Source organism: Salarias fasciatus, chromosome 15, assembly GCF_902148845.1.
Source record: "Salarias fasciatus chromosome 15, fSalaFa1.1, whole genome shotgun sequence".
NCBI classification, from domain to species: domain Eukaryota; kingdom Metazoa; phylum Chordata; class Actinopteri; order Blenniiformes; family Blenniidae; genus Salarias; species Salarias fasciatus.
In genome coordinates, this window is record NC_043759.1 from 12,566,737 (window position 1) to 12,591,521 (window position 24,785).

At 44.7% G+C, this 24,785-nt stretch overlaps 1 protein-coding gene across 2 annotated transcripts in view; it reads right to left on the reverse strand.

Annotated features, from left to right (window-relative positions):
- map3k5 (mitogen-activated protein kinase kinase kinase 5) overlaps positions 1-23,787 on the reverse strand; it is a 55,741-nt gene extending 31,954 nt beyond the window's left edge. Inside the window, exons 1-4 of one of the 2 annotated variants that reach the window (XM_030110948.1) lie at positions 22,781-23,787; positions 10,882-11,021; positions 7,398-7,421; positions 2,503-2,696 (exon numbers count right to left, since the gene is read on the reverse strand). In XM_030110948.1, the coding sequence (XP_029966808.1) occupies positions 2,503-2,696; positions 7,398-7,421; positions 10,882-11,021; positions 22,781-23,243 (821 nt within the window). In that variant the 5' untranslated portion in view covers positions 23,244-23,787. The remainder of the gene's footprint in view (positions 1-2,502; positions 2,697-7,397; positions 7,422-10,881; positions 11,022-22,780) is intronic. The other variant, XM_030110949.1, reaches the window with a different exon arrangement.
- Between the last annotated feature and the right edge of the window lie 998 nt (positions 23,788-24,785).

Consider the following 24,785-nt stretch of genomic DNA (forward strand, 5'->3'; position numbering starts at 1 on the left):
AACATGACTGGAGTTAATTCATTTCCTCCGATCTCATAGTTTTACATAATTTCAAGTCAGTCGCCGGTGAGACGTGAACCGCTTTCCCCTTGATTTAAATGACTTCGCAGCAGAGAGTAGATGTTTATTAAATACTGGAAGGCACTTGCACTACGCTAATAAACCTGCAAATCACTAAAACATTCAAGAAAAAAAAATCCCTTCAACATTGTGTAATCACCTACATTTTTTACATTTTTTAAAAAGAGTATTATCTTTATTAGAAAAAAGGTTTATGGAACCTCACGATATCAAATTCTTTAAAATACACTTTCATATTGGCGTTAAAAAATTTGCAGTTGAAAAATATGAAAAGATCACGCGGTGACTCAGATTATTGCCAGCTCCCACTCGCCTCTCGGGCTGCATATTCTTTCAGAGTGCAACAAGGTTACAGGCAAAATGCCAAATAATGACTCAGTCTGCACTCTTCTCACAAGCATCGGTTGTTTGGAGCCGGCATCAAAAAAAAAAAAAAAAAGAGCCACTGTATTCCTCAAAATAAAGAGAGCAATATTGATTTTAGAGTGATTAAAAAAAAAAAAAATCTGGAGGACTTAAAGAGATTGTTAGAGATGTTAATCCAGATCAGATGATTGTCTCCCAGTTTGCTGGATTTAATTCTGGAAGTGAACACATTTCAGGGTAATAACTGAGTGTGCTCGCTGGATCAACGTGATAAATGTGCTCCTCGTGCGTCGAACTTTTCATTTTCTCTCACGCAGCATAAGACAAAACATGCTTCAGATAATAATAATTAGCAAATGATCAGCCGCAGCAGATTACTGTAACATCCGTCCATTTTCTCAGTTTCACGTGTGATCGCAGGAAGCGATCAGTGTTTAGAAAATGAGTCAACCACCTGAGTTACTTTAACAGCTCCTGAAAACTAAACCTTGAGTTACTTTCTATGTGCAATGTGACAAATCACACCTACTGAATACAGGATAAAGCTCAACAATCCTGTCTTACTATGAGCTGTTTAAATGAAAGTCAAAACGTTTGAAACAGCGAGCGACTCATAGATTTGACTCGTTGCTTTTAAGAACTCATTACAGTCACACAGCGTTACATAATAAGGTCTGTCAGGTCGACTCCCAGTCGGCTTCAACAGAACGCGTTCAATATGTAGCTGGTAATTAATGACATATACGGTATTACAAATAGCATTTATGTCCCGAACATAACGTAGAGAATATGCTCATGTATGTCGGTCTCCAGGAGACGGAGCTTTCATGGGGATGCGTGTGCCAGCAGCCAGATCTGAGTCATTCCTGTTCCTGCTCGCTGGCAGGAGAGGCTGAGATATTTCCTCAGAAAAACTGAGGCGAAGCAAAACGTTTGATTTACTCTCTCTTTTTTTTTTTTTTTTTCTCCCCCAAACGGGGCGCACCACGCAAAGTCAAAGTTGAGATTTCAGCACGCAAAAATAATTAAGGCATGTGAAAAATAGGAGCGAGCTGGATAATGGAACAATAAGCTGCAGCGAAACGTTCCCCAAAACAAGAACCCTGCGAAGGCTCGGCGCTAATCCCCGTTTTTAAAACTCGCCAGCACGGCCTCAGTTTGAAAACAGCAAAAGCCTCACAACAAAAACCTGTTCTCCAGGTGCAACTTTCACCTCCAGATACATAAAGAAACATGTTCACAGATACAGTGAGGCCCATCGAGTTCACAGGAACTTCCTGTTAACAATAACAGTTTTATTTACATCGTTCACTTTGCTTCCTCATCCTAGAACATTCCTTCAGTGTGAAAGTGTTTCCTGAAACAGTTACAGGAATCAAACGTTTCAAAATCATCAGTTCTGCAGGGCTGGCAGAGAAGACCAATCCACGAAATGAGACCAAAATGTCAAAAATGGGCCAATTTTCAAGTTTTTTTCTCTGGATAGAGTAAGACAGAAAGTGGAACAGATATTTTTCAGATCACGGCACCATTATATTGATTTGACTTACCTTTACCGCCACATAAACAAAGACTGGAAAAACATTCTACTGACTGAAATATTGTCTAAAATAATTTATTACTAAGACATGAACTTAATTTCCCACAGAGTTAATAAAAAGTTTTTCTTTTTTTCGTCATCTGCTGTTAGATCTGTCTTCTTAGTGAACCATTTCAGTTTGTTGTTGCACAACAAAATAAGTAATTTATCTGTAATGAGAAAAACAGCAAAATCTCTTCAAGTGGAGGCTAAGGTTTGTGATCTGATCTGATTTCCTGTCAGCTCCATTTCCTGATTTATCTACCTCATGAAATACATGAGTATTTTGGGCGATACTGTGACTAATTTTCAGCCAACATCAGCTTCTTTTCTAGAAATTAGGCTTCAAAATCATGAAGCTGGTATTTGAAGATATTTTGTGCTTTAAAAAAGAAAAAAAAAAATTAACAGGTGTACTGTGTGCGTCATATTGAAATATCCAGCATCTAACGGTCTGGTCAGCCCAGGAAACTTACTGGGAGTTGGCCTGCGACACTTTGAGCAGCTGGATGAAGCGGTCGAGCAGCGGCATGCAGATGGGCCCCAGCAGCATCTCGAAGCTGGGCTGCATCAGCTCCGTCAGGCCCTTCATCAGGCTGCCCTCGCAGCAGTACACCTTGTTGTGGGGCGTCACCATGTACGGGATGAAGGTGTAGTTGGCCGAGCTCGTCTGTCCGCGCGGGAGACACAGAAACACACAACATCAGCAGGATTACACAGAACTCTGTTCATTTTTAAATCTTTGTTTGTTTTCCGTGGGCTTTTGCAAAAGCATTCTTGATTATTATCCATTCACAAATCATAATAAATTGCCTGCTGCCAAGCAGGAATGACCTAATATTTTGCCATGATGTCTTGTGTGCAGCTGCCAAACGTGAACGGAGCGGAGAGAGAGTTTTAGTCTGACTGTACAACAACATCAACAGCGCCGAGCATTAATACAGCAGCAACACAGCTGGAAGCCAAGGAACTGGAAAGAGTGTTAAATAAGTTATGTTCATGCAGTTTCATGCATTTCATAAGACAAAGTCAAATCATCACGTTTGGCATGTTTACATAAGAGAGTCGGCTACGGCTGCTGCTGTCTGCAAAATGAGGACAAAAGATGGATTTTTTTTTTTTTAAGTAACTAAGTACTTTATTAATTACCGAGCCTGACATGCAGCAATGACGTGGATGCAATGACACTGTATGATCCAGGTTTGTGATCATACGGAAACCTCGCCGACCAGTCATCTCATTCGCGAGGAGAAAGGAGAAAGGAGGTGATCTGAGAAAACGAGGATTGAGAACGGCGTGCGGTGGGAGCGTTGATCGATCGGACCCTGTGAGTCATTCTGGGCTTGAGCCTCTCAGTAACCAGTCTGCTGCAAACCGTCAGCTGAGCATTACAGCGGGTCAGTCACAGTCAAGACACTTCTTCATCGTGGCAGCAAGCCAAGCATCCTTCCAGCTTCACTCGGTTTGACAATATTCCTGTAACATGCTTTGTGTGTGTGTGTGTGTGTGTGTGTGTGTGTGTGTGTTTTACCATAGTAGGAACAGAGACTACTGTTGCTGCTTTACATTTTGAAAGATGAAGGCACTTTACAAATGACAAGGCAGTAGAAAGTGTAAATGTAGTTTCCATATCACTGCGCTGAACATCAGCTACTTGACGGTTGTGAGATATGAAGGTGGTGCAGTTTCAACTGTCATTTTCATTCATATCAGTATTGAAAGGCATTAATTCCCATGTCTTAGGAATAACGTGTTCAGAAATATTATATGAAAACCTTTGCATGCAGTGTTTTTGCTGTGAACTGAAGAGGCTGTGTGGAGTTTCCATGTTCTTCATGTTGGATGGATGAAAAATTGCTAAACCGTCTCACTACGTTTATAAAAACAGCATCATTATAAGGATTTACAGCACACAACGCAATCGCTCATTCAACAACCATCTGAGTAGTAATGAACACTTTCAGAAAGCGAACAGCGAAACCTGTCAGTGAGGGGAGGAAACACACACTGCCTGGAGGAAGTCTGAGTCGTTTCCCCTGTTTGAGACAGTTTCACATTAAATAAATTAAGCGTCACTTCTGATCCGTCTTACTCAAACAGCAGTGTTTACATGACCTTTTCTCCAGCGGACCAGTGTCACATGCAACAGCCTGCATCAGTGCCGACAGCCCCGTTAGCAGCTGCTGGGTTTTAACCGCCAACCCTTAAACATCTCATACATCCCGCTTGTTTGTGCAGCCTGCTGCACAGCAAACTGAAACCTCGCTGATGCTGCAGTTGCATTCTCCAGCTGTGGCAATCAGGAACAATTTGGTTTTGTGTTTGTTTCAGTTTTAGTACAAAGAGTCTCCTCCTTCATCGGCTTTGTGCTAATTCCAGACATCTGCACTTCATCTGTACTCTGAATCTGTATCTAACGTCAAATGATCCTCCTGATGCGGCGACCCGCCACTGCTGAACAAACGGGAGGAAACACATGGGTGGTGTTTGCAGGCAGCGGGGCGAGAGAGGCGGGGGAAATCCACGACTGATATCCTCAAGGAATCGCCGAGGTCTTTTCAAGGAGAGCTATTCCTGGGGCATCAGATGTGCGCAGAAAGACAACGTTGTGAAGGCGTCCGGGCTGCTACCCAGCTGCTTCCCCGTGACTTTAATATTCAATCTGTTTGGTTTGGCTTCTCGGAAAGCCTTTGAGAAAAAAAACAACACGCTGCTGCTGGTGCTGCCATGAGAAAGAAAAAAGGAAGTGAAAGGAAGGTGCGGTGTTGAAACAATGAAAGCCATCCGCAGATAACTACTTCCTCCTGTGCAACGGTGGTTCATTACATCATGATCATCTGCTGCTGCAGGGGCGACATATGCACCATGAAAATAAACCTGTGACCTCCGCTTCTGCCAGGCGTCACCAGACGGCCTGCAAAACCCCACCGCTATAATTAGCTTCTGTGTGTGAGTGTGTGTGAGTGTGTGTGTGTGAGATTCCAGCCATCACGAGGATCACAAGACAACTTTGTTTTCACAGGATGATGCATATTTCCAAGCAGCCCGCGCTGGCTGATCACAGGTAACCAGCTCCCCTGCAGGAACGGCTGAGAATCTGGTGGAAGCGTCTGAGTGAGTCAGTGTTTCAGCGACTGATTCATCTGGTTTTGTTCAGGCAGCCGATGGTCCATCTGTCCATCTGAGAGCGGGGCTGAACGGGAGCAGGTCTGATTCCCCGCTCACCTCCACAGAGGGACACACACACAAAGCTGACCTCGGCTTACTGTTGGCTCTTATTTTACCAAACACGAGGAAACAGCCGTGACCCGATCTCTTCCACCTGAGCCCAGAGCTCTGCTAGTTTGTTCCTGTAGGCCGAGCCAGAGCATAAAAAAAAAAAAAAAAAAATATCAATTTTTCTAATGAGAAAATGTGTACCAACACACACAGGAACAAAGGTCTACATAATTACTACATAATTACAGCAATTAGATATACACAATCAGGCGTTAATTGTCTAGATTTCAATTTCCAGGGTAGTTATTTAAATGAGCTCAGGAAAAGACAAACATGACCACAGGCCTTTTGGACAATAGAGAATAATCAGGTAAACTTCCACTCACGTTAGGAGCTGCTGTCATCTCAATACTGTCTGTATTGGAGCTGGAAATGTAGCAGGGTAATGTAATATTTTGGCCTATATGAAATATAATCGGGGATTCACAACCTGTATTAAGAAACTCCAGGAAACAAAAGGCCCTTTAATTTCTGGGGGATCAGTGGATCTCATTTTCCTCCATACATGCACACAGTGTCAACTTGTGCAGCAACCATTTGACCTGTGGTCACACGAAACTGGCAGGAGGTTCACAAAGGAGGTGGGATTAAAAAAAACACAATGTCACAGTGCCGGGTGAAAGCTGGCAGGAGTGTGACAGTGCAGTGTGAACTGTGTGTGAAAGTGTGTGTATCTAAATATGAGCATCCTCGTGAGTAAATACAGTAAAATGACTAAGCAGTGCATTTTTCCTGCTTCAGCATCCCCTCACATTCATACCGCCATCTCCACTGCGAACATTTTGGGGTTCAGTGACACTGTGTTAGATGACAGCCAAACATCCAAAAGAAAAGAGAATAAAGTATAACTGCATTAAAAATGGTTTAAAAGTATGCATTACATTATAAAATTACTTCTCTAATGCAACAAGTCTGCAAAAGACACATTGGGACTCGTTTGTATCATAACTAATCACTGGCTGTGAAATGATAAGGCACTGGATGAAGAAAAAAGGATATTGCAGTCTAACGGAGCTGATTTGTGAATGTAGGTTTTGTGGCTGAATGGGAAGTTAATTACGGCGCACTTGGATAAAAGAGCAGCAACTCTATCAAAAGGGATGAAAGGAAACAGCCACAAACTCAAACACTGCAGCCCGAGCGAGCTATCAGAAGCACGGAGGGGTTAGTTAAGGCCATGTGTCCCGGTGCAGAGGGCATTTAAGTGCATTAAAACAAGCAGGACAGGGAGAGAACAAAGACAGCGCGAGCGCACAGGGGAGATCGGTGCGCTCACACCCTCATACTGCGAGTGATAATCAGCTCTGCTCGCACGGCACGAGTCGGTGTCAAAGAACAGTACGTTTCCACCTACTTGTGCCCTGCAAAGCCACTTAGGAGAGCTAAGCCTCTCGTCTGACTCCTGAGCGTAGACGCCTGGACAACAGGCAGCGCCGCTCCCGCTTCTGCATTAATGACACACGAGCCCAGGAACTTTGGTTTTTCTATCACAAAGGGATTAACCCAGGCTAAAATAGAAAGAATTGCTATGTTTGGGCTGTAAAAGGAGAATATATAAATATTAAAGCTATATTGTATTAAAAAAAATTATTTGTGTTGTTTTTAATAGAAATATGTACAGTAATTCATTTCAGGAGAGGAGGTGAACTTAAACAACCTCATCAGGACCTGCAGCAGGATTTGAGTCAGTTAAGAACAGGATTTCCTCTGAGGCTGCACGTTTTTGCATGCTGCACTTTTTGCAAGTCAAATTTTGAAAATGCCCTTTTTTCTGCAGATTGTGCCAGCACAGAACTCTGCAACCTGAGAATCAGCCGTCATCTCAGACACACCGAAAAAGGAAAGGAACAAGATATTCCTTTCATTACGCAAAAGAAAAGAGCTGCGCATTTATCAATGCTTCTACAGAAAAAGGGGGCCGTGCGAGAGGGAAGTGCTCAGACACCCAGAAGACAAACATAAGGCATCGGATTGCATGCTCTCTGCATGTTGTGAAAAAAACATATTCTTTGCACCGCATAATGTGAGATGTGTGAACAATGGGTGAGTAATGTGTGAAAGGCAAAGGGAAAGAAAAGCTCTGTGTACTTACAGTGTTCTTCTGGCAAATTATTTCCTGCAAGAAGAGAAAAGCAAATGCATCAAGAGAGGACCTCGCTCCCTCTTATTTGGTCTCTGTGCCACTAAACGAAGCACTATTAATGTTATTTCTGCAGAAAATTGAAACGTGTTCTGCAACAGAGCAGCATCTTCTTGAGGCGGTTCCATTTCCTGCCGATGGATCGAGTAGTTCACGTTTGATGTGGTGCAAATTTATGATCAGTCATTTGAAAAACATCCGACTCAGCTTTGAGTCTTTATTGAAAACCGCAGATCCAGAAAAGTGGGGAAAATGTATAAAATGTAAATAAACAAATGTGCAGTTTCTTTTAACATCCTATACAACATATATTCAAAGTGAAACTTGAATGAGTGAGATTTCATTAAAGATGCCAAAACACTGAGGGTCTGACAAGTCAACAGGCCTCAAAACAGATTCTCTGGTCCATCGCAGGGCAAACACAGAAACCTTCACCTCTACAGACAATTCCATGTTTAATAACAGTGGAAAGAAACCAGAGAACGCAGTGAAATCCCAGGCACACACAAGGACATCATGCAAAATCCACTTAGTCAGGCCACAGAGCCCAACGCAGACTCAAACCGGGGACATGTGGAGCGGTCAAATGCTGCGTCAAAGGAAACTGTTTCAACATTATTCCTCCCCACTTTCAGATACAAAGTATTTACAGACAGGTGATAGATAGTCCATCGCAGGGTGAACACACACAAAGTCTCACACACACACATTTCACCCTTATGTGCAATTCAGGGTTACAGATGGACCTTCACCAGCATCGCTTTGGGAGTGTGAGAGGAAACCAATGCATGGGGAGAGCATGCAGACTCTGCAGAGAAAACTCCTGGCGCAGACTCAAAGTCACGACCCTCTCAGTATTCACTGTCATTCTGATCTCTACAGCGGAACCTGAAACGCTGGCGGGACAGCAAGAACAAAGAAAACCCAAACACACAAATCATAGTTGGTGAAAAATCGGGCCAAGACAAAGAACACTGTTATTTAGAAATGTAGTTTGCGCGATAAACAACACAGCTTCATCACAAAAACCAATGCCCCAAAGTGACACTACATTTAAAATATAGAAACACTGACTCCTCCTATTTCATTTCCTGTTTAATGCAAACAAATCAGAGACCTCAGCAAATGGATGATCTGACGGCGTCTGAAACCCCCCCGCATGCAGAAAATCTGTTGGGCTGCGGCGTCTGCAGCTCGTGCAGAAAAAGCAGCCAGATGTGAGCAGAACGTCAGTCCTCAAGCAGCAGCTACTGTGACAGCGTGAAGAGAATGTCTTGCAGTGAGCACAAGTGTGTCCTTTTAGCAATAATACTGAACACAAATCGCAAAACACCCTCATGTTGTCGCTCAAACATAAATCTTTACAGACGTCTTTGTGCCTATAGCTCGTCTCCAGCAATCTTTGCCTCACAATAGACACTGAAGACGTTGAGTATGGATGGGCCCAATACACACACACAGTAAAATAATCAATGAGCTTGAAGATTACATGAAATTGAAGTCATTACATCTTTGTATGAGGTAACAGAAGGTATAATTCCCATCTAATGGTCCCAGCAGAGTACAATGCAATAACACGCGTTTGCAAGCCGTCGATATTGTATTGATTTGCCATATAAGTGCTGTGATGACCCTTCGGATGTGTTACAGCCGGAATCAATGAGTGCTAGCTGCACAGCACTTTGAGAATTAATTAGAAAGGAAAGAAGAAATTCAACATGCACTTGAAAAGCATCCCTAAAAGTATGACTCCAGATGATCGGCAGACTTGCCAAGAAACAAGCATCGACACTGAGGGTGCGCTGCCAGAGCCAACACATTTCTTCCTTTCAGGGTCTGGGTGTACACTCTCAAAAGAGCAGCTCTATTAAAAGGAAACCTGTGACTTCTAATAGGCGCTCTTTGTAACAATTAAGCAGCCTGCTGAGAAACCTCCAGACAGAAGCAGAATCCTCACCCATCAACTTATACTGAGCTTACTTTTTAAAAATATAAGGCAACTAAGAATCAAGGTGTCCTTAAGTGACACATTAGGGCTGAAATATTCACATTAAGTTACTGAATGAGTGTCTGATGAAGTGTTGAGAGGACACTTCACCTTCGTGCTGATCTGCTGTGCATCGCCGTCAGCCGGCTCTGCAGTCATGAGACGCCTCTCACTACACCAGCGAACAAAAAGCCTTCAGTGTTCCTCTGCTGAATGTCGTCTGCAGCAGGCGGCGTTCAGACGCATCCAGCGTGGGCCTCGAACTCCGTGAACTGTCTGCTTCACTGAACAGAAGCTACAAGACTCACACTGTCATTACATGCCGACACATGGTCACTTCTTCTAGTAAATAAACACCGTTCTCCCACAGCGGTGATTTACTGGTAAATGCTATGAAATTTTATCATCGTCTGCGGTCTCTCCTCGTATAAAACACGTTTACAGTTTTTTGGAAACTTGCAGTAAGTGTCAGCAGAGACCACCCACATGGGTGTGTGCGCTTTCATATATTTGCTTTTATATGAATGGAATATTGTGGCGTAGCATTTTAAGTGCATGAAAGAAGTAAAATGGAGATGGATACAAAAGTAACTCATTTACAATGTGTATCTTTCAGGACTGATACTTGTAATACGCAATCAATATTTAATTTGAGGTACAAATTTGTCTACTTTCTCACAGAAAGAAGTTCAGACGTTATTTACAGGAACTACAGCTACTGCTTCTTCTGCTTGTCATGGTGAAGTGAACTGAGGCCGTACAAACGCCCCGCACAGACGCACAAAGGTGAAGTCAGAGGTGGAGGATGTTCAAACACACTGTATGAACCTTTCTGGCACACAAAGCAGGAACAATGTTATTTACACAATATGAGGAATGAGGATGGAGAAGATCAGTCTCTGCCCTTGTCATTTCAGAGATGATATATGAAATTTCCTGCTTTTGAACTCAGAACGCATTAAGCTTTTGATCAGTGTGCAAGTCTGAGCTTTGGTTTGACTTGATGATGGAACAAAATCACTAGTAGCCCAACATGACTGTGGTGACGTCCACTACCAAAAAACGACAACATAACCAGTAAATACAAATAAAATATAATGAAAAACCTTAATAAATGCCGGACTATGGCTTTAAAAAGTGCCTGATCATCTGATTTTTATCAAACGTCTATGTCCTGATTAAACGTTGCTTTTTTCCCCTCTAAATCTAATTTGGTACGGCCCATGCCTCATCGAGGCCGCCGCTGACGTCCGACCATTAAATGTTTCATGCGTCGCTCAATTGATGCATTTATGCGAGCCTGCCGCCCAATTACATTTTTGTCCACTTTCACCTAAATATAGCACTTAATCTCTCCCTGCGTGCGGCGCAGCGATTGTCTGGGTTTTGACTGATGGGGAGAAGCGATGAGGACAGGACAAACGGTGCCGGCGTTTGACGTAGGCTCACCTGTAGCGACTGCAGGGAGTCGGAGTTGGTGTCGCAGTACAGGATGATGTTGTTGGCCATGCTGAAGCTCTCTCTGACTCCCAGGTGGTAGAAAAGCGAAGGCTGGCGGAAGGCGTCCGTCATCTCCACCACGGCGATATCTGACGGGGAAACAGAGGCGCGCTCAGGTGTGAGAGGTTTCCGACAGATCAGCAGTACTCGTGTCACATTTTATCTGCAATGTGTGAAATATCAACATCCTCTGTAAAAACAGTGAAGATGCAGAGTTTGTGCTTCTCTTTTACATTTTAAAACCTGGGTGCAGGGTTTTTTCTGCCATTCAATCACAGAGACACGATAAAGGACAATCTCTGATGCATGACCTGATGGAGCCTCTCATCAGGTCATGCCAGACATCCAGGTGGAGTTATTAGAGAGACATTCCCATCAATGAAGGCGCTTCGATCCACTTCTCAAACTCAGAGAATACAACAATAACACTCAATACTGCACCGACTCCAGCTGGACCCGTGACTTTAGCAGGGATAGGTGAGGAGGAGTAAACATGAGCCATTGTCACTGGAGCCAGCAGGGCTGCAGCTGAAGGGGAGGAGAGTTCCCAGCCTCAAACAAAAAGCCTACTGCTTATACCGGCATACCAAACCGCTCTGCTGTGGCGGTGTGAGCAGTGGGACTTATACAAAAGAGTGCATTGACTTGTGAACAAACACCATATATGACCCTGCCCGTCGCTCTCTGCTTGCGTTCGGCTGGCAGCGTGCTGAACTGTTATTGGTGGTGTTATGGAGACCTGCACGTTAGGTGGTTCAGTACATTTCGTCCCCGAGGCTACTTGGAACCGCTGATAACAATAAAAACAAACCGGCTGAATGGCCGCGCTCCAGTAATGACAGAGGAGCTCAGACAAACACTGCGATAACGCTGCAACCTGGTTTTTTATCTGTTTTCAACTATCCACCTCTCTGCGCCGACAAGCACACAGCATGGAACACAGGAGGAGGTCACCTCTGACCCTGACCTTTAAAACATCCCATTCAAATGAGTATATTTCATAAATTATCTATGAGGCATGTTTCTGCTTCCTCACAAGTAGCAGCCGCATATCAATCTGCCTACGACCGTTTACATTCACTTTATTTCTTTGCTTGCTGTGTTTAGCACAAAGCCAAATCAGATTTTTCTGGAGTTGGGAGAGACCAACGAGCAAAAATGAGAGGCAACAGGAGATATAATTAAAATGGGAAAAATTGTTTTGCATTTACGACGTGCAAAAAGACAACTGTGTGTGTGTCCTCATATGTGTCCAACACTTGTGTCTGACAGCTGATTTGTGTGTTAAAAGCCATGTAACATGATGTCAATGCAGCGGGGATTAGTGTATCTCAGAGCTAAACGATCCAACCACTGCAACACAAGCAATAAAAGCGTCTAACAGCACCCACTCCATCACAGCAAATTACCCAAAGCAAGCATGCGAGTAGTCACAATTGCAATCCACGGTTTATATCAGGCAGTCGATTTTATTTCGCTACTTTTTCTGCATGCCTGCCAACTGAACACTGCAGAGAGGAGCCTGCCGGAGCTGCTGGAGAGCTTCAATCAGTGATGAGGGGGCACGCATCCCGGCGTATTCATCATCAGAGCATGCAAATTCAACCAGGAAATGAGTACTTGTTGTTGGCCTCCGAGGTTCTCATCATCAACCTCTTTTTTTTTCACCCCCTCGAGTTTTGGGAAACGGCTTCACATTTTCTTCACAGTCCAGTAGGCGGAGGACAGGATGTGAGGGATTTTAAGCTCCGCAGCTCAGCGTGGTAACGTGATGTGTGGAGGGTTTTCTTTTGGAAATGAGCAGCCGGCGTTTCCACATGAGGATACCTGCTTTCTGATGGAGTGCAAGTTAGGTTTGGCACTCTGACGTACAAGGCGGCGGAGGGAAAGTGCACCTTAATCCTCGGCGAGATTGGCCTCTGCCTGACAACCGCGTGTGAGTTCCCCGTCCGTGACGCACTTGTCTGGAATCACGCACGCCGGCTTATTCAATGTTTGTATAACAATAAATATCTGAAACTAGATAGGTGGGATTGTATTTTTTAAAAAAAAAAAAGGAAGCTGTTTTGACAAGACAAACAGCTTGTATGGGATATCTAATCTTTCAATAGGCATCAACAATCCCACACACGAATGTAAAGTTAAAAAAAAAAAAAAAAACACACACACACACACAAACTGTAGGGATTAATCTTCTTCTATTCCTCTTAACTATCTTGGGCTTACAGCTGAATGTCAACATCCAGACAGCCCAGGTTGCCTGATGAATAAAAGATAAGCCGTCTCATTCCTGCGCTGCCAGTGGACCCCATCAATATTGCATCTGAATGAGATTTTAATGCAAACAGGCCATTACAAGGCAACAATATGATACAGCCCGGCTGTGTTTTCAGACAGAGAGAAAACAATGAGACCATAAAGCTCGGGAGGACTCGTTTTTGCTTTGCGGCGCTTGGAAACATCACCTGTTTCCTGAGAAAGGAAAAGAAAAAGTTGAGTCAAGATAAGACTGTGTGTCAAAGGGCAGGGCTGATTCATCCCAATATATGCAAATATGAGTGCAGGCGAGTCTCACTGAGCCCGCAGAGTGAAGAAAAGCAATCAGCTCTCCTAAATGCTTTGTACTCACAAAAAGCCCCGGAGAGCTGACAACACTTGACACCAAACGCAATGACGCCCTGATGGCGGCGTGTACGCCTGTCCTGGCTCCAAACAAACAATAGACTTCAGACGTCTACGTGTATTTTCATGTTGCATAATTCTGGTCACGTTCGTGGATCGCTGTGAGAATAGTTGATACTGTTTTAGACGCTAATGAAAACACAAGCGCTTCATTGATGATACGATACTGTTATCTCAAAGACCTGTTATCAAAGAGAGGAGGAGGATTGTAAACATGTTTCTCAGTTATGTAACAGTCCAGCACCGCAATGTTTGATAAAGAAATACAAAGAAACTCTGCCATTCTGTGGAAAGGAAAGCTGTTACCTGTTGTTTCCATTCATGAACTCTTAATTAAGCATCTTTAAGTTTGTACTTTTTCTCAAGAAAGTCCCTGCAGCCTTTGCAGATTGGCTTCACTATTTCCAAGTAAAGCTTACTTTGAACAAGGCTGATATTTTATGTTGTGAAACTGCACAATGAGGAGCAAAGTCTACTCAGACGTGAGTCTCACAGCTGCCAAGCAGCTTGCAGAGCGTGCTGCTGAAACCATGCCGATGACTGGAGTGTGATATTTTGCCACTTCGTGTTGCACAAGCAAAGGCAGTATTTATGCAAGAGTGATTCTAATCGAAAGCTTTATTTGCCCCAGACTGCATAATAAATCAGGGGCAGTGGAGAGTGGTCGTGTTTAAATAAGTCACAGTGTTTCATCATTTTCATGGAATTTCAGCATGATCCTAATCAACATCTGAAGGGCTGCGCAATCAAAGGATGGAATAATTTACAGTTGTCCAGACATGATGTGATCACAGGCTAATCAGTGTCACTCATCGTCGGTGTCGACAAGCGCTGCGGCAGAAACTCTTCACGATGGAATTGAACCGTGCTTCTTCCTGGGAAACCATCCTAAAAAATGGGAGAAATCGTTCACGTGGTGATTGAAATTCAATGGCCCTGCCTCTCCATGTTTCTGGAGAGCATTCCGATGTCGTGATTGTTTACCGATGCGTTGCCACAGTTGACAACATGCCAAAATAACAGCAGATCTGTGAGCGCAGCGTTGACAGAAGGGCTGCATAAAGCCAGTGGCGGAGTAACCCGAGTACCCAGTCTGTCTGTTCACAGCCAAGGTTTCCTGCTCACATGAGCTCACCTCTGCCGGTGCTGTAATCTTCAGTGTCACCTTAAATCACAGGTGAATTTAAACGTGTCTACACCAGGGAGAGATGGAAAAAAAAAAAAAAAAAAAAAAAAAAAGTCCAAGCAAAACATGCATAGCGATGCCCTGATAATCCTGCTGTACCTCCTACGGCGAGACCTGCTACTGTTGACCAAAACCAAATTGATTCCCCGCCTACAGCTCAAAGCAGAGGAGGGAAAATAATTCAATACTCTCTCACACTGTTTGGCTTTCAGCAGCACTTGGCCTGCTGGTGCAGGTTCCTGCAGGGCGCCTCTGAGGGACAGGAGGGGGGGGGGGGGGGAGGAGGCCGTGGATGATGAGCAGCTCCAAAAGTGAAGCGCTGCATGAATTTACGGGAGATTGCGCTGCTGTCCACCGGGCCCTCTTTATGGATCCTTCTCAGGCTTCCCTCGAGAGCTTCCTCTTGTTCCACGAGCTCTTTCTGGGAGGAGGGAAGAGCGATCTGCTCTATATGATAATCACAGCAGGATCTAAATGACACTGGAGACTGCTCAAGTTGATATGGATTATTTTCTGCAATGCAAAGTGTCTGTCTGCGCCCAGAGCCAAACGGGAAGCACAGATTTGGACACAAAGAAATCTATTTTAATGAGTGTGGGAGGCTGAGAAATGTAAACAGTTGCTCTCGACAGCCTTCAGCTATAAACAACACTAAGACTGTGAATCATCTATACTATACAGTCCTAAAGCTATATGCAGCTTATACTAATGCATTATTCAAAACTACTTTGCTGCAGCCTGAATGATGAATGAACTACAAAAATGAACACGGATACATTATGAGCGACATTAAATCCACACAGACAGTCCAACAAGTAGAACTGATGAGCAAACAACCGAAGGCCTTCCGAAACACAGCTGCAATGTCAAAGCTGTGTTCAGAGTTTCCAATGCAAGAGAAATGACGCACTTTTCTATTGAAAGGCATCACAGCTCGGCTTTGTCTGCATGCAGAGCATCACTATTTATGTGGAGGATTTCAGAGAAGAGGAAGGACAGAAGTATTCAGGATAACTGGCAGATTGGCGAGAAGAGGAATGGTTGTGCTTGTGGCATTCTGCGGTGACCTGTTAACCTCGAACCATCGGGTCAATATGCTCCGCTCTGCAAAGCAAACTAATACGTGCTGCACTTTGTGTATTTTCTGTTTGCGCTGAGAAATGCACTGTGACAGGGCATAAATAAAGAAAATGAGTACATTTTTTTGGAATGCATTATCTTTTCTGTAATTAATCAATCAAAATGAATGTGTAAATATGCCTGGCCTACTATAAACACCAACTTGTGGAAATGCACATTCCTTATAAATGTGGCATTATCTCACAGTGGAATAAGAAGCTCTGGAGCACTGTTACCACAAAGACAAAAAAATCTATCAAATACAAACCTATTTGCTCTTTTTGCTGTGTTTACAAAAATGGAGTGGAATGAAATCAAGTGCACGTACTGATATCTGGATGAAACCAAGGCCCTTTCAGATTAGATAAGTGCAGTAAGAGCAGTAAACACTACAGTCCACAACCACACAGAGACGAACATCCATCAAGGCAGCACAGCTGTTTTTTTTATGTCTTGTTTGACTTTGCTAGAAAATATTTCTACAGCATTTCTCCACCTTAAGGTCACAGGGGTCTGGGGACCATCTCAACTGACTTTGAGATAAGGCAGGGTGCGAGTCTGGAAATATGGAGTGAGTCCCTTACAGCACTGAAATGTGAAACCAAAGTTCTCAGAGGAAACCACATGGGGGCACATGCAGACTCCTTAAAGAAAGAATGGATTTGAACCGTCAACGCTGTCACCGTGAACTAAGAGTGCAACCCACTACACCAATACGAACACCATAAGATAAGAAGATCGATCGAGAGAGCAGAACGTGAGAAATTACAGTAATGTCTTTATGCCTACTAGTTTAATCCGGGCACTTTGGTTTGTTATCATCTGGAAAAAAAACCCCAAAAAACATGCAAACTCCAAACATAAAGACCCCGACTCAGAATTGAACCTGGATACTTTTCACTGTGAGGAAACAGTGCTCACCACTGCTTTACCATGGCTCTAAATGCTACAGCAACATCTAGTAGGAACAGGGAATGTGCTGCTATGAGATAGAATTTCATCCATGAGAAAACTGTCATTGCACAGGAACACAAGGTGTGTGTGTGTGTGTGTGCATGTGTGTGTGTGTTTATCAGTCAAGGTCCAGCTGTGTGAGCCCTGCCGTTCCGTCGTAAGGACCCTTGTTTGGAGGCTGGCTAGGTTAATAAAGCACTCATCACAATCAATTACATAACTGATTTGGTAACCATGGAGACGCAGTGAGAAAACTGCTGCAAATGATGTGAGTGAAGGCTTCGGTTTGAACGGCAGACCCCCCCCCACCCCGATGGTTAATGGAGAAGGAGGCTCCGGGGCTGGCGTTAGTGGAGCAGAGTTCATGGGGAGCTTTTCCCTGGAGCTCGGCCCACGCCGAGGACAGACGGGGTCTTTAGACTCCTCCGGAAAGCATTTCCAGCATCAGAGTCCGTTTCCTCCCGCCCTCCACTTTGACAGCCTCGTGTTAAGTTTCGTTGCCAGATTTCCAGGAACGGCAGAAGACTGTTCAAACTTTCGCCACACTTAGAAAAACAAACTCGAACTGTGCAAGATACAACTTCATGCATATGTAACAAAATACAAATAAAAGTGAGTTCACAAAGTGGCGAAACATCTGCTATAAACTCCCAGTCAGACTCGGCTCCATATGAGGCACAAACCCCCCATAAAGCGTAAACAGCCAGGCTCCCAAAATACAACCCTGGGAAGGGAAAAAAGGCCCATACACGTCCTTCAAGTGAGCATTTCTGCCTGCAAGTATGTCTATTCTCCCAGAGGACGCTCTAGGAAACACCAGACAATGGTTATTCAGTGCTTCAGATGCCCTGCCCAGCACAGACATTAATACTTCATTTATTTTTAGAAATACTTGGAGAGAAAAAAAAAAATATGCAGGAAATGAGCCCGACGTGCCAGTTGCACCTCTCTCCTGGCAGACAGGTCCTTTCTACCTAAGCTCCACTTTGTTGCCTTTTTAGACTGAGAGAGTTTACAAATCGCGGCGTCGTGGCCCCCGGGGGGGAAATAGCTGGGAACAGAATGTGAATTCATCCACGGCAGGCAGACAGACACACACGGCGGGAGAAACCGGCGCTGCGGTGCAAGTTGCCCCGACGTGCCGGCTTTGATGTGCTTCCTGCTTCCTCTTCCGTGGGACAGAATTCAATAAAACAGGAGGGATTTTATTCCAACGCCAAATAAACAGCGTTTCAACCTTATCTGGGTGAGTCCGCATGATAGGACTGAGGAGAAGTAGTTCACGAAAACACACCTGAACACACTGAAAAGAGGAATAGATGAGAGTGAAATTGAGGTTTTGAGATTGCATCCATCATCGATAATTACACTGAAACTGGTAGAAAGAAGAAATATGCAACTTCATGCTTTTTTCTTCTACCTGCAGGTGAAACTGCTGTATTTTATGGAACCGAGTCCATAAAATGTGCTAAACATAACTTTTTCTGAATAATGAACACTTCAAATTACACTTTGCAAATGAGAAGGTAAAAGGAAACATACCGTAAACCACTGTGCCGTTTCATTTGCATCTCTTTACATTCTTGTTAGATTAGACGAGAATGTAATAACAGCTGTTCCAGCAGAGAGAAAGGAGAACATTTCAGAAGTCAAGAGATAAAGACGATCAGAATAAATCCTGTATGATCCCAGAGCCAGTCAGTCCTCACCGAGCCTTGTCAAGATACCAAAACCGATACTATTCACATCATCTGCCTGTTTCTGTGGATGTTTTACCTGAAATGAACCTGATCCATCCTTAAAAGGAGTCTTGATGCACAGCTCCTCCAAGACCGTTAGTCCTTACTGTCATTTGTCTAAAGGTCATGCAAAGATAAAAGGGTACAACACTAAAAATGCATAAAGTGTCTCTGCTGAGATCTTTTCAGTGAAATGCAGATGATTGAGAGACAGACTCGGTGATTACGAGTCTTCCTGTTGAGAAATACTATCACGCTGTAGAGTGCTCCTCTGGAGGAGAAGGAAGTTTTTTCACAGATGCCAGCAGAGGTGCTGTCAGCTAATTCCTCCTGACCTTTGCCCTCTAACCACTGCAAAGCAGCCAGGCTTGCAGAGTAAACACAAGCGAGGGTAAACAACTCGGCAGAGGAGCAGTGGACGGGATTTGGGAGCGGCGCAGCCTCCCGGTCAGGAAGCTTGGCTGCACAGTCTGGTGCTGGTGAATCCCAAGACGCTCCCAGCCAGGAGCTGTCAGCTGATGCTGACAGACGACACCACGGGGCCCGGCGGGTCCTTGTCCGCTGAGCAAAGATTACATTCACGCCCTGTCTGGGTCTGCGGTTGGGGAGAAAGTTGCACCAAGGAACAAACAAGAAGCTGTAAAGCACTTTGTTGTTGTTTTTTTTTTTTTTTTTTTTGCTTGTGCAGACATCAATAATTTCAGTTTGAGTTTTGGGACAAAAACCTGTTCAAATGTGCTTCCTTGATGATAAAGTGTTTCTCTTAGGACTTCAGAGATATCAGCACTTCAGAGAAAATTGTTGCTGTGATAGCTACACAACAGCGTGCCTCTCTCCACCTCTTCAACACAACCACAAAGTAGAAAAACACAAGCGGGCAAATGGCCTGAAAGCAATCTGTGGGCTGGATCTCAACCTCTCCGCTCAGAACAAGAGCAGAGCAAACACTCAGAGCACGGCAACGCGCTCGCTTATTGTTCACAAAGAAGTCATTGTGCTGCCTATAAATCACATGGTAATGCCGAATAATAATCAACCGGAGAGATACCAGCCCGCATACCACAGCGGTGACCAAACGCTCCAACCTGCTATGACAGGTGGATCAAGCCTGTGCAATGGATTCCCGGTGAAAGCCAGCGATGCAAGAGGTGTTATGAAAAGGTTGTGCTTCAGAGCGAGTCCTCATGTCGCTGTGGCTCCTCTCCTCAGTCCGACTTTATCCTCTCGTCAGCTGCCGTCAGTTTTAGAGACAGGTTATTTTATTTCAGCCGAAGAAATAAACATTTTCTCCCGGCTGGATTCAGACGGCAGCCATGCTTCATTAGTGGATCATTACGGCGGCAGTAATTGCGTTGCAGGACGAGTTACATCATCGTCAATCTGAGCCTCTGCAGCTTCCTTCTGGTGACGCTAAATGAGGCTGAACAAAGCGAGAAATGATTTGTGTCTCAAACACAAGAGCAGTGAAAAAAAAAACTGAAGTAAAGAAAACACCTCAAAGCAAATGCCTTTAATGCCTGGTATTTCTTAACAATTCATGAGATTTTAAAGCTTTTCATTTTGTAGGTATCAATGTCTAGGTTCGTGACCCGATGCCAATAAGTTAAAAAAGATTTCCAGCTGTTGGGGTTTGGTGGTATCTGACCTCAACAAACCACAACAAAATGTGGCGAATATTCAGCCTGATGTGTGAAAGAGTGTGGATGTTAGCCGAGTGCACGCAGCCATTGTAATCTCTCAGCAGGAGGATCGAGGCTGGAACTTTGCTGAAGTAATCATCGCTATCTGAATTGTTTGCGGGAGCTGTGTTGCAACAAGTATTTAGCAGAACAGAAGTGGAAGTGAAACTCTACCTTCACTTCACACAACTACAGTGTAAACTACATTTTCGGTGGAGCAGCGAGATAAGATAAGAGAAATGCTGCTGGGTTATTTTTTTACTTGTCGCATACAGTTGCTGTTTGTTTTGTTGCTCTGCAGGTAACTGACATTAACTGCTTACACCGTGCACGTCTCACGTTCACCAGACATCTGTAGTTTAATTTGCTTGGCTTCCAAAATGCATGCATTGGCTGGCTTTAATCTTGAAATGCATGTAGCTTTTAATAAACGTCTTGTAAGTTATATTGGGTGCAAAAGCCTACAGGCCACCAGACGGCCCATGTCTGATGCAAGTTTTTTTTTTTTCTCCTTCGACTGACTTTCATCAGTCGATAGCACTGTGATCACACTGTGAGTAAGACAAGCTGGGGAAACTACAGCTGATCGATGCATGGCTTCAGAGCTGATGACTCTAATGTGAGCCCGCGTTCAGCAGCAGGGTGCAGAAAACAAACGCCCCGGTGAAAAGATACAGGTCCTCTTGGCAAAGTTCAGCAGGCTCCCGTGTAACATGGCCTCAAGGCAACCGCACTCCAACACCCTCGATCCAAATGCCCCCTTTGTTCGTCGCGTCACGCGAGGACGACACTCACGGGAGTTCGCTCCGGTTTCTCGCCGCATTTGGATCTTTAAAATTCATCCGTCCACACAAACAGGGAGCGACAAGCTTTCAGGCCGACTGTCAACTTATTGTTTAAAGTTTTGTGTTATCTGGCCTTCATCTCTGCTACATGCTCTTAGCAGGAAAAGGATGAATAGCGTGTCTGTACGGATATGGCAGCACGTTTCTGGGAAAACGCTGCCGCTTTCCCATGTGTATTATGAGAAAATTCCACTGAAGTTCAGAGAAAGAAGACCAAACATAATACGGGGAACTTGATGTGTTTGCACAACTAATGATACGAGAAGCCAAGAGGCAGTCTCATGTGAAACAGACACGGCAACTGCCCGAAAGCAAAGCTTTTGGTGGTGTGAAGTAGCTGAATATCAGAGGGCTACTGCATTTAGTACATTTATAAATCCAAACTTATGGACAATTTTGAACATTACTCTCAACAAGTTTTTGGACTGGAACATGCAAACTAAAGACAGAAAAGAACCAAACCTGCATTCAAAAGTGCTCGCCAGTACTCCGCCGTGCCGACCAATTGTGTCATCTCACTTTTAAATGCTTTCTCAGCTGCTCAGACAACAGACCCAGTTTAAAGATTTCCTTCAGGTTTGTCCCTCAGGACTTACTGCTTTTGTGCAAGAGTATTCATTTCTATCGTCTTGCAATTAAAGTGAGAAAGTAAGGCTATTTTCCACCACGAGTTTATTGAAACATCGTGTTGTGGACACTTACTCAGCCTTTTGGCTGAGATGCTGTTCAAAAAGGGCTTCGTCAGCAACTCCAGAGTCTGTGCTGGGATTACTTCTGCAGTATCTGCAGAGCAAAGCCTCATATCAACTGGATCAACCTACTCCGGTATGTGACAGCTGCTTTTTTTCATTTGACCAAAACAACCTAAAAAAGTCGACTTAAATAGGAGTTTCGTGGCTCATTATGCAACTGTACATTTCCAGCAGGACGAGGTCCAAACTGCTACATATACTGGATGAAAAATAGCTGGAAAGTGTTTTTTTCTTGGGGGGTTGATGTTTGGTTCTCTGCTAGTAAATTCCAGTGGAAAATCCAGCCTCATGGTTCAAACCATGACACTGCTACAGGATACCGGAGGCACACAACGGAAAGGGACAATCTGAGTGTGTGGGGGAAATATAACAATAACCACCCCCATCCACTCATTTGTGGAACAAATTAAACTAATTTAAATGATGCTGTTTTTATCCAGAGAGCTCCAGCTCTGACAGCACGGTGTGGAAATAACTGACACACTGGCTGGCTTCTCAAGCCCGGACAAGCAGAGCTGAGTGTTGTGTTCTGGGAGCCCAGAGCAACCTGTTTCCAGGAACGGTGGCACCGCAGCAAATGTGACTTTTGACCTCTGAGAGTGATTTAAAGGAAGGGCAAACATTCCTGTGCCATGCACTCACGGAGTGACTACACTCCAGGTCTGAGCTTATTACAGTTTAATCATTATAATGGGCGGCAAAGCTGAAATCAATCTAAAAGATTGATCTAAAAATACAAACAGGAAGGTATTCAGGACCAGTGTGCCCCTCTTTGCACGAGGAATTTCTTTCAAAAAGCTGCAAGTCATCCCTATTCCCCCAGGGTTTGATCTCACTGAATCAGTGTCTGGTGGGTTTGGAGTTATTTGTCAGATTCATCCTCGGGGCTTACCGGCGTTGTAAAAGCTGTCCAGCACTGTTGTCTCCCCAAAGTCCAGTTTGCCAAAGTTGACAGTCTCCAGCCGGCTGCCCACCGCGTCGCAGGCGTCCTTCAGGCACTGCAGGGCCATGCTCTCCGCGTTCAGCAGCTGGCTCGCCTCTCCGTTCACCACGTACGCCACGGTCACCGGCCTGCTTTTGCTGGACTTGCCGGTGGACAGCAGGCCCCCGCCGTCCATGGGACAGCTCCCGGAGGTCGAGCACAGACCCCCGCCTCCGAGCACCGAGTCTTGCCAGAAAGTCCCGGCTGCAGGGATTCCGGAGGAGCCCCCTCCGCCGCCGCCTCCTCCTCCAGCACATCCACCACCACCACCACCGCCGCCGCCGCTGGCATTTTCCCCGCTGAGCGTCTCTCTGCCGGGACCAGCGCCAAAGCAAGGCACGGCGAAGGAGATCCCGTCCTGGTCCTGACTCATCTCGGTTCAAGCGCTACTCACTCTCCTACAGTGCGGGTTTGCGATGAGCGGCTGCTCCTCCAGCAGTCCTCCATGGAGGACCAGCGTTACGCACGGCGGGTGTCCGTGGAGCCTCCGCACGGGCACGACACGCGAACTCGCTGCGTTCCTTCCACACAGGTAAACAGTCTGCTGGAGGCGCAGCTCCACATCGTGCAGCACCGATTGCACGCGCAGATAAAAAAAAAAACAAAAAAACACCGGAGATCTCAGATGGCCACGGCGGATTGGCTGAAGTCACGACAGACGCTGCAAAGAGAAAACACGGCGTGAAAATCCTCCGAACGCCGCGCGCATTCCGCCTCAGCCCTCACAACAAACCCGCATACTTCTCAAAGTTGAGCGACGCCGCCGGCGCGAGCGCAGAAACGCCCGCAGAGACCGCAGATGTCACACGGAGTCGAAGTTTGAGCGCAGTTCAGTCCTCGCGTCGGCGCGTCATGCGTGGAAGAAGGAAGAGAGGGGAGAACGCGGCGCGACGCGCGCAAGGATCGAGGCTGCCTTCATGTGCAGGCGACCCTGCCCAGTTTCCACTGTTATCTTCCCGTCCAGACTCACGCACGGGGCGGGGAGTCCGCACGCGGAGCGCGGTGGAACTGGGCGGAGACACCAACACCAAATGTGGAGTTTGTGCGCTTTACAAATAAAGGAGCAGTTCACCAAATAAGAAAGATCATTCATCCACAGTCCTCTGAAACGAAAACCAAAAGGGGACAATTCGATGGACATCAAACCTTTCTAAACATTTATTTAGAGAGCGAAAGAAAGCTTTTTATTAATTGAAAACTTCAATTAATCTAGCATTAGTCTGACAAATCTTTTGTTTTTATGAGAGCTTCAAGTATGATATGGGGTTATATTCATTAAAAAAAACAAACAAACTGTGCACTAAAGATCACAGTTTTAAACATGAAGGCGCATGGAATTCATGCTCTGCTTCGTATTTTTTGTCCCAAGAATTGTAGTTCATCCAATTTCTGATTGATTTCCTAAATTAACGTACAGAAGCTATGTAAGTTCCCTTTCTCTGTCGGAAAAGATACAAACTTAAACCTTGAAAACCTACCACATCAAGCATGTCAGTTGAATGATAGTAATTGATCTGCCAGGTGACATTTCCTCAATTACTCAGAATATACTTTAACTACAGGTTTTGCAGGATGTAAAATAATGATGAATCTCCTGTTGAAAACGGTCAAACTCCTTGTTTTGTAATTCACTGAGGCCCTCTTGTGACAACAATCCCACATTACAAGCCAATGTGTGAGGAAATGGATTTCATAGACACAAACAGCATCACTGAAACATAAAGAGAGAGAGAGAGATTGCCAATTTGTAGAAAGAAATGTTTTTGTAGGTTAATACGTTTAACTGTTACAGGACGGCAGTGACAAACATCCACTGAACAGCATTCATGCAAATTAACAACAAGCGCAAGATCGATCGATCGACCTTTGCTCAATTAACACATCCATTATTTGCACAAAGTTGGTAGTTATTCGT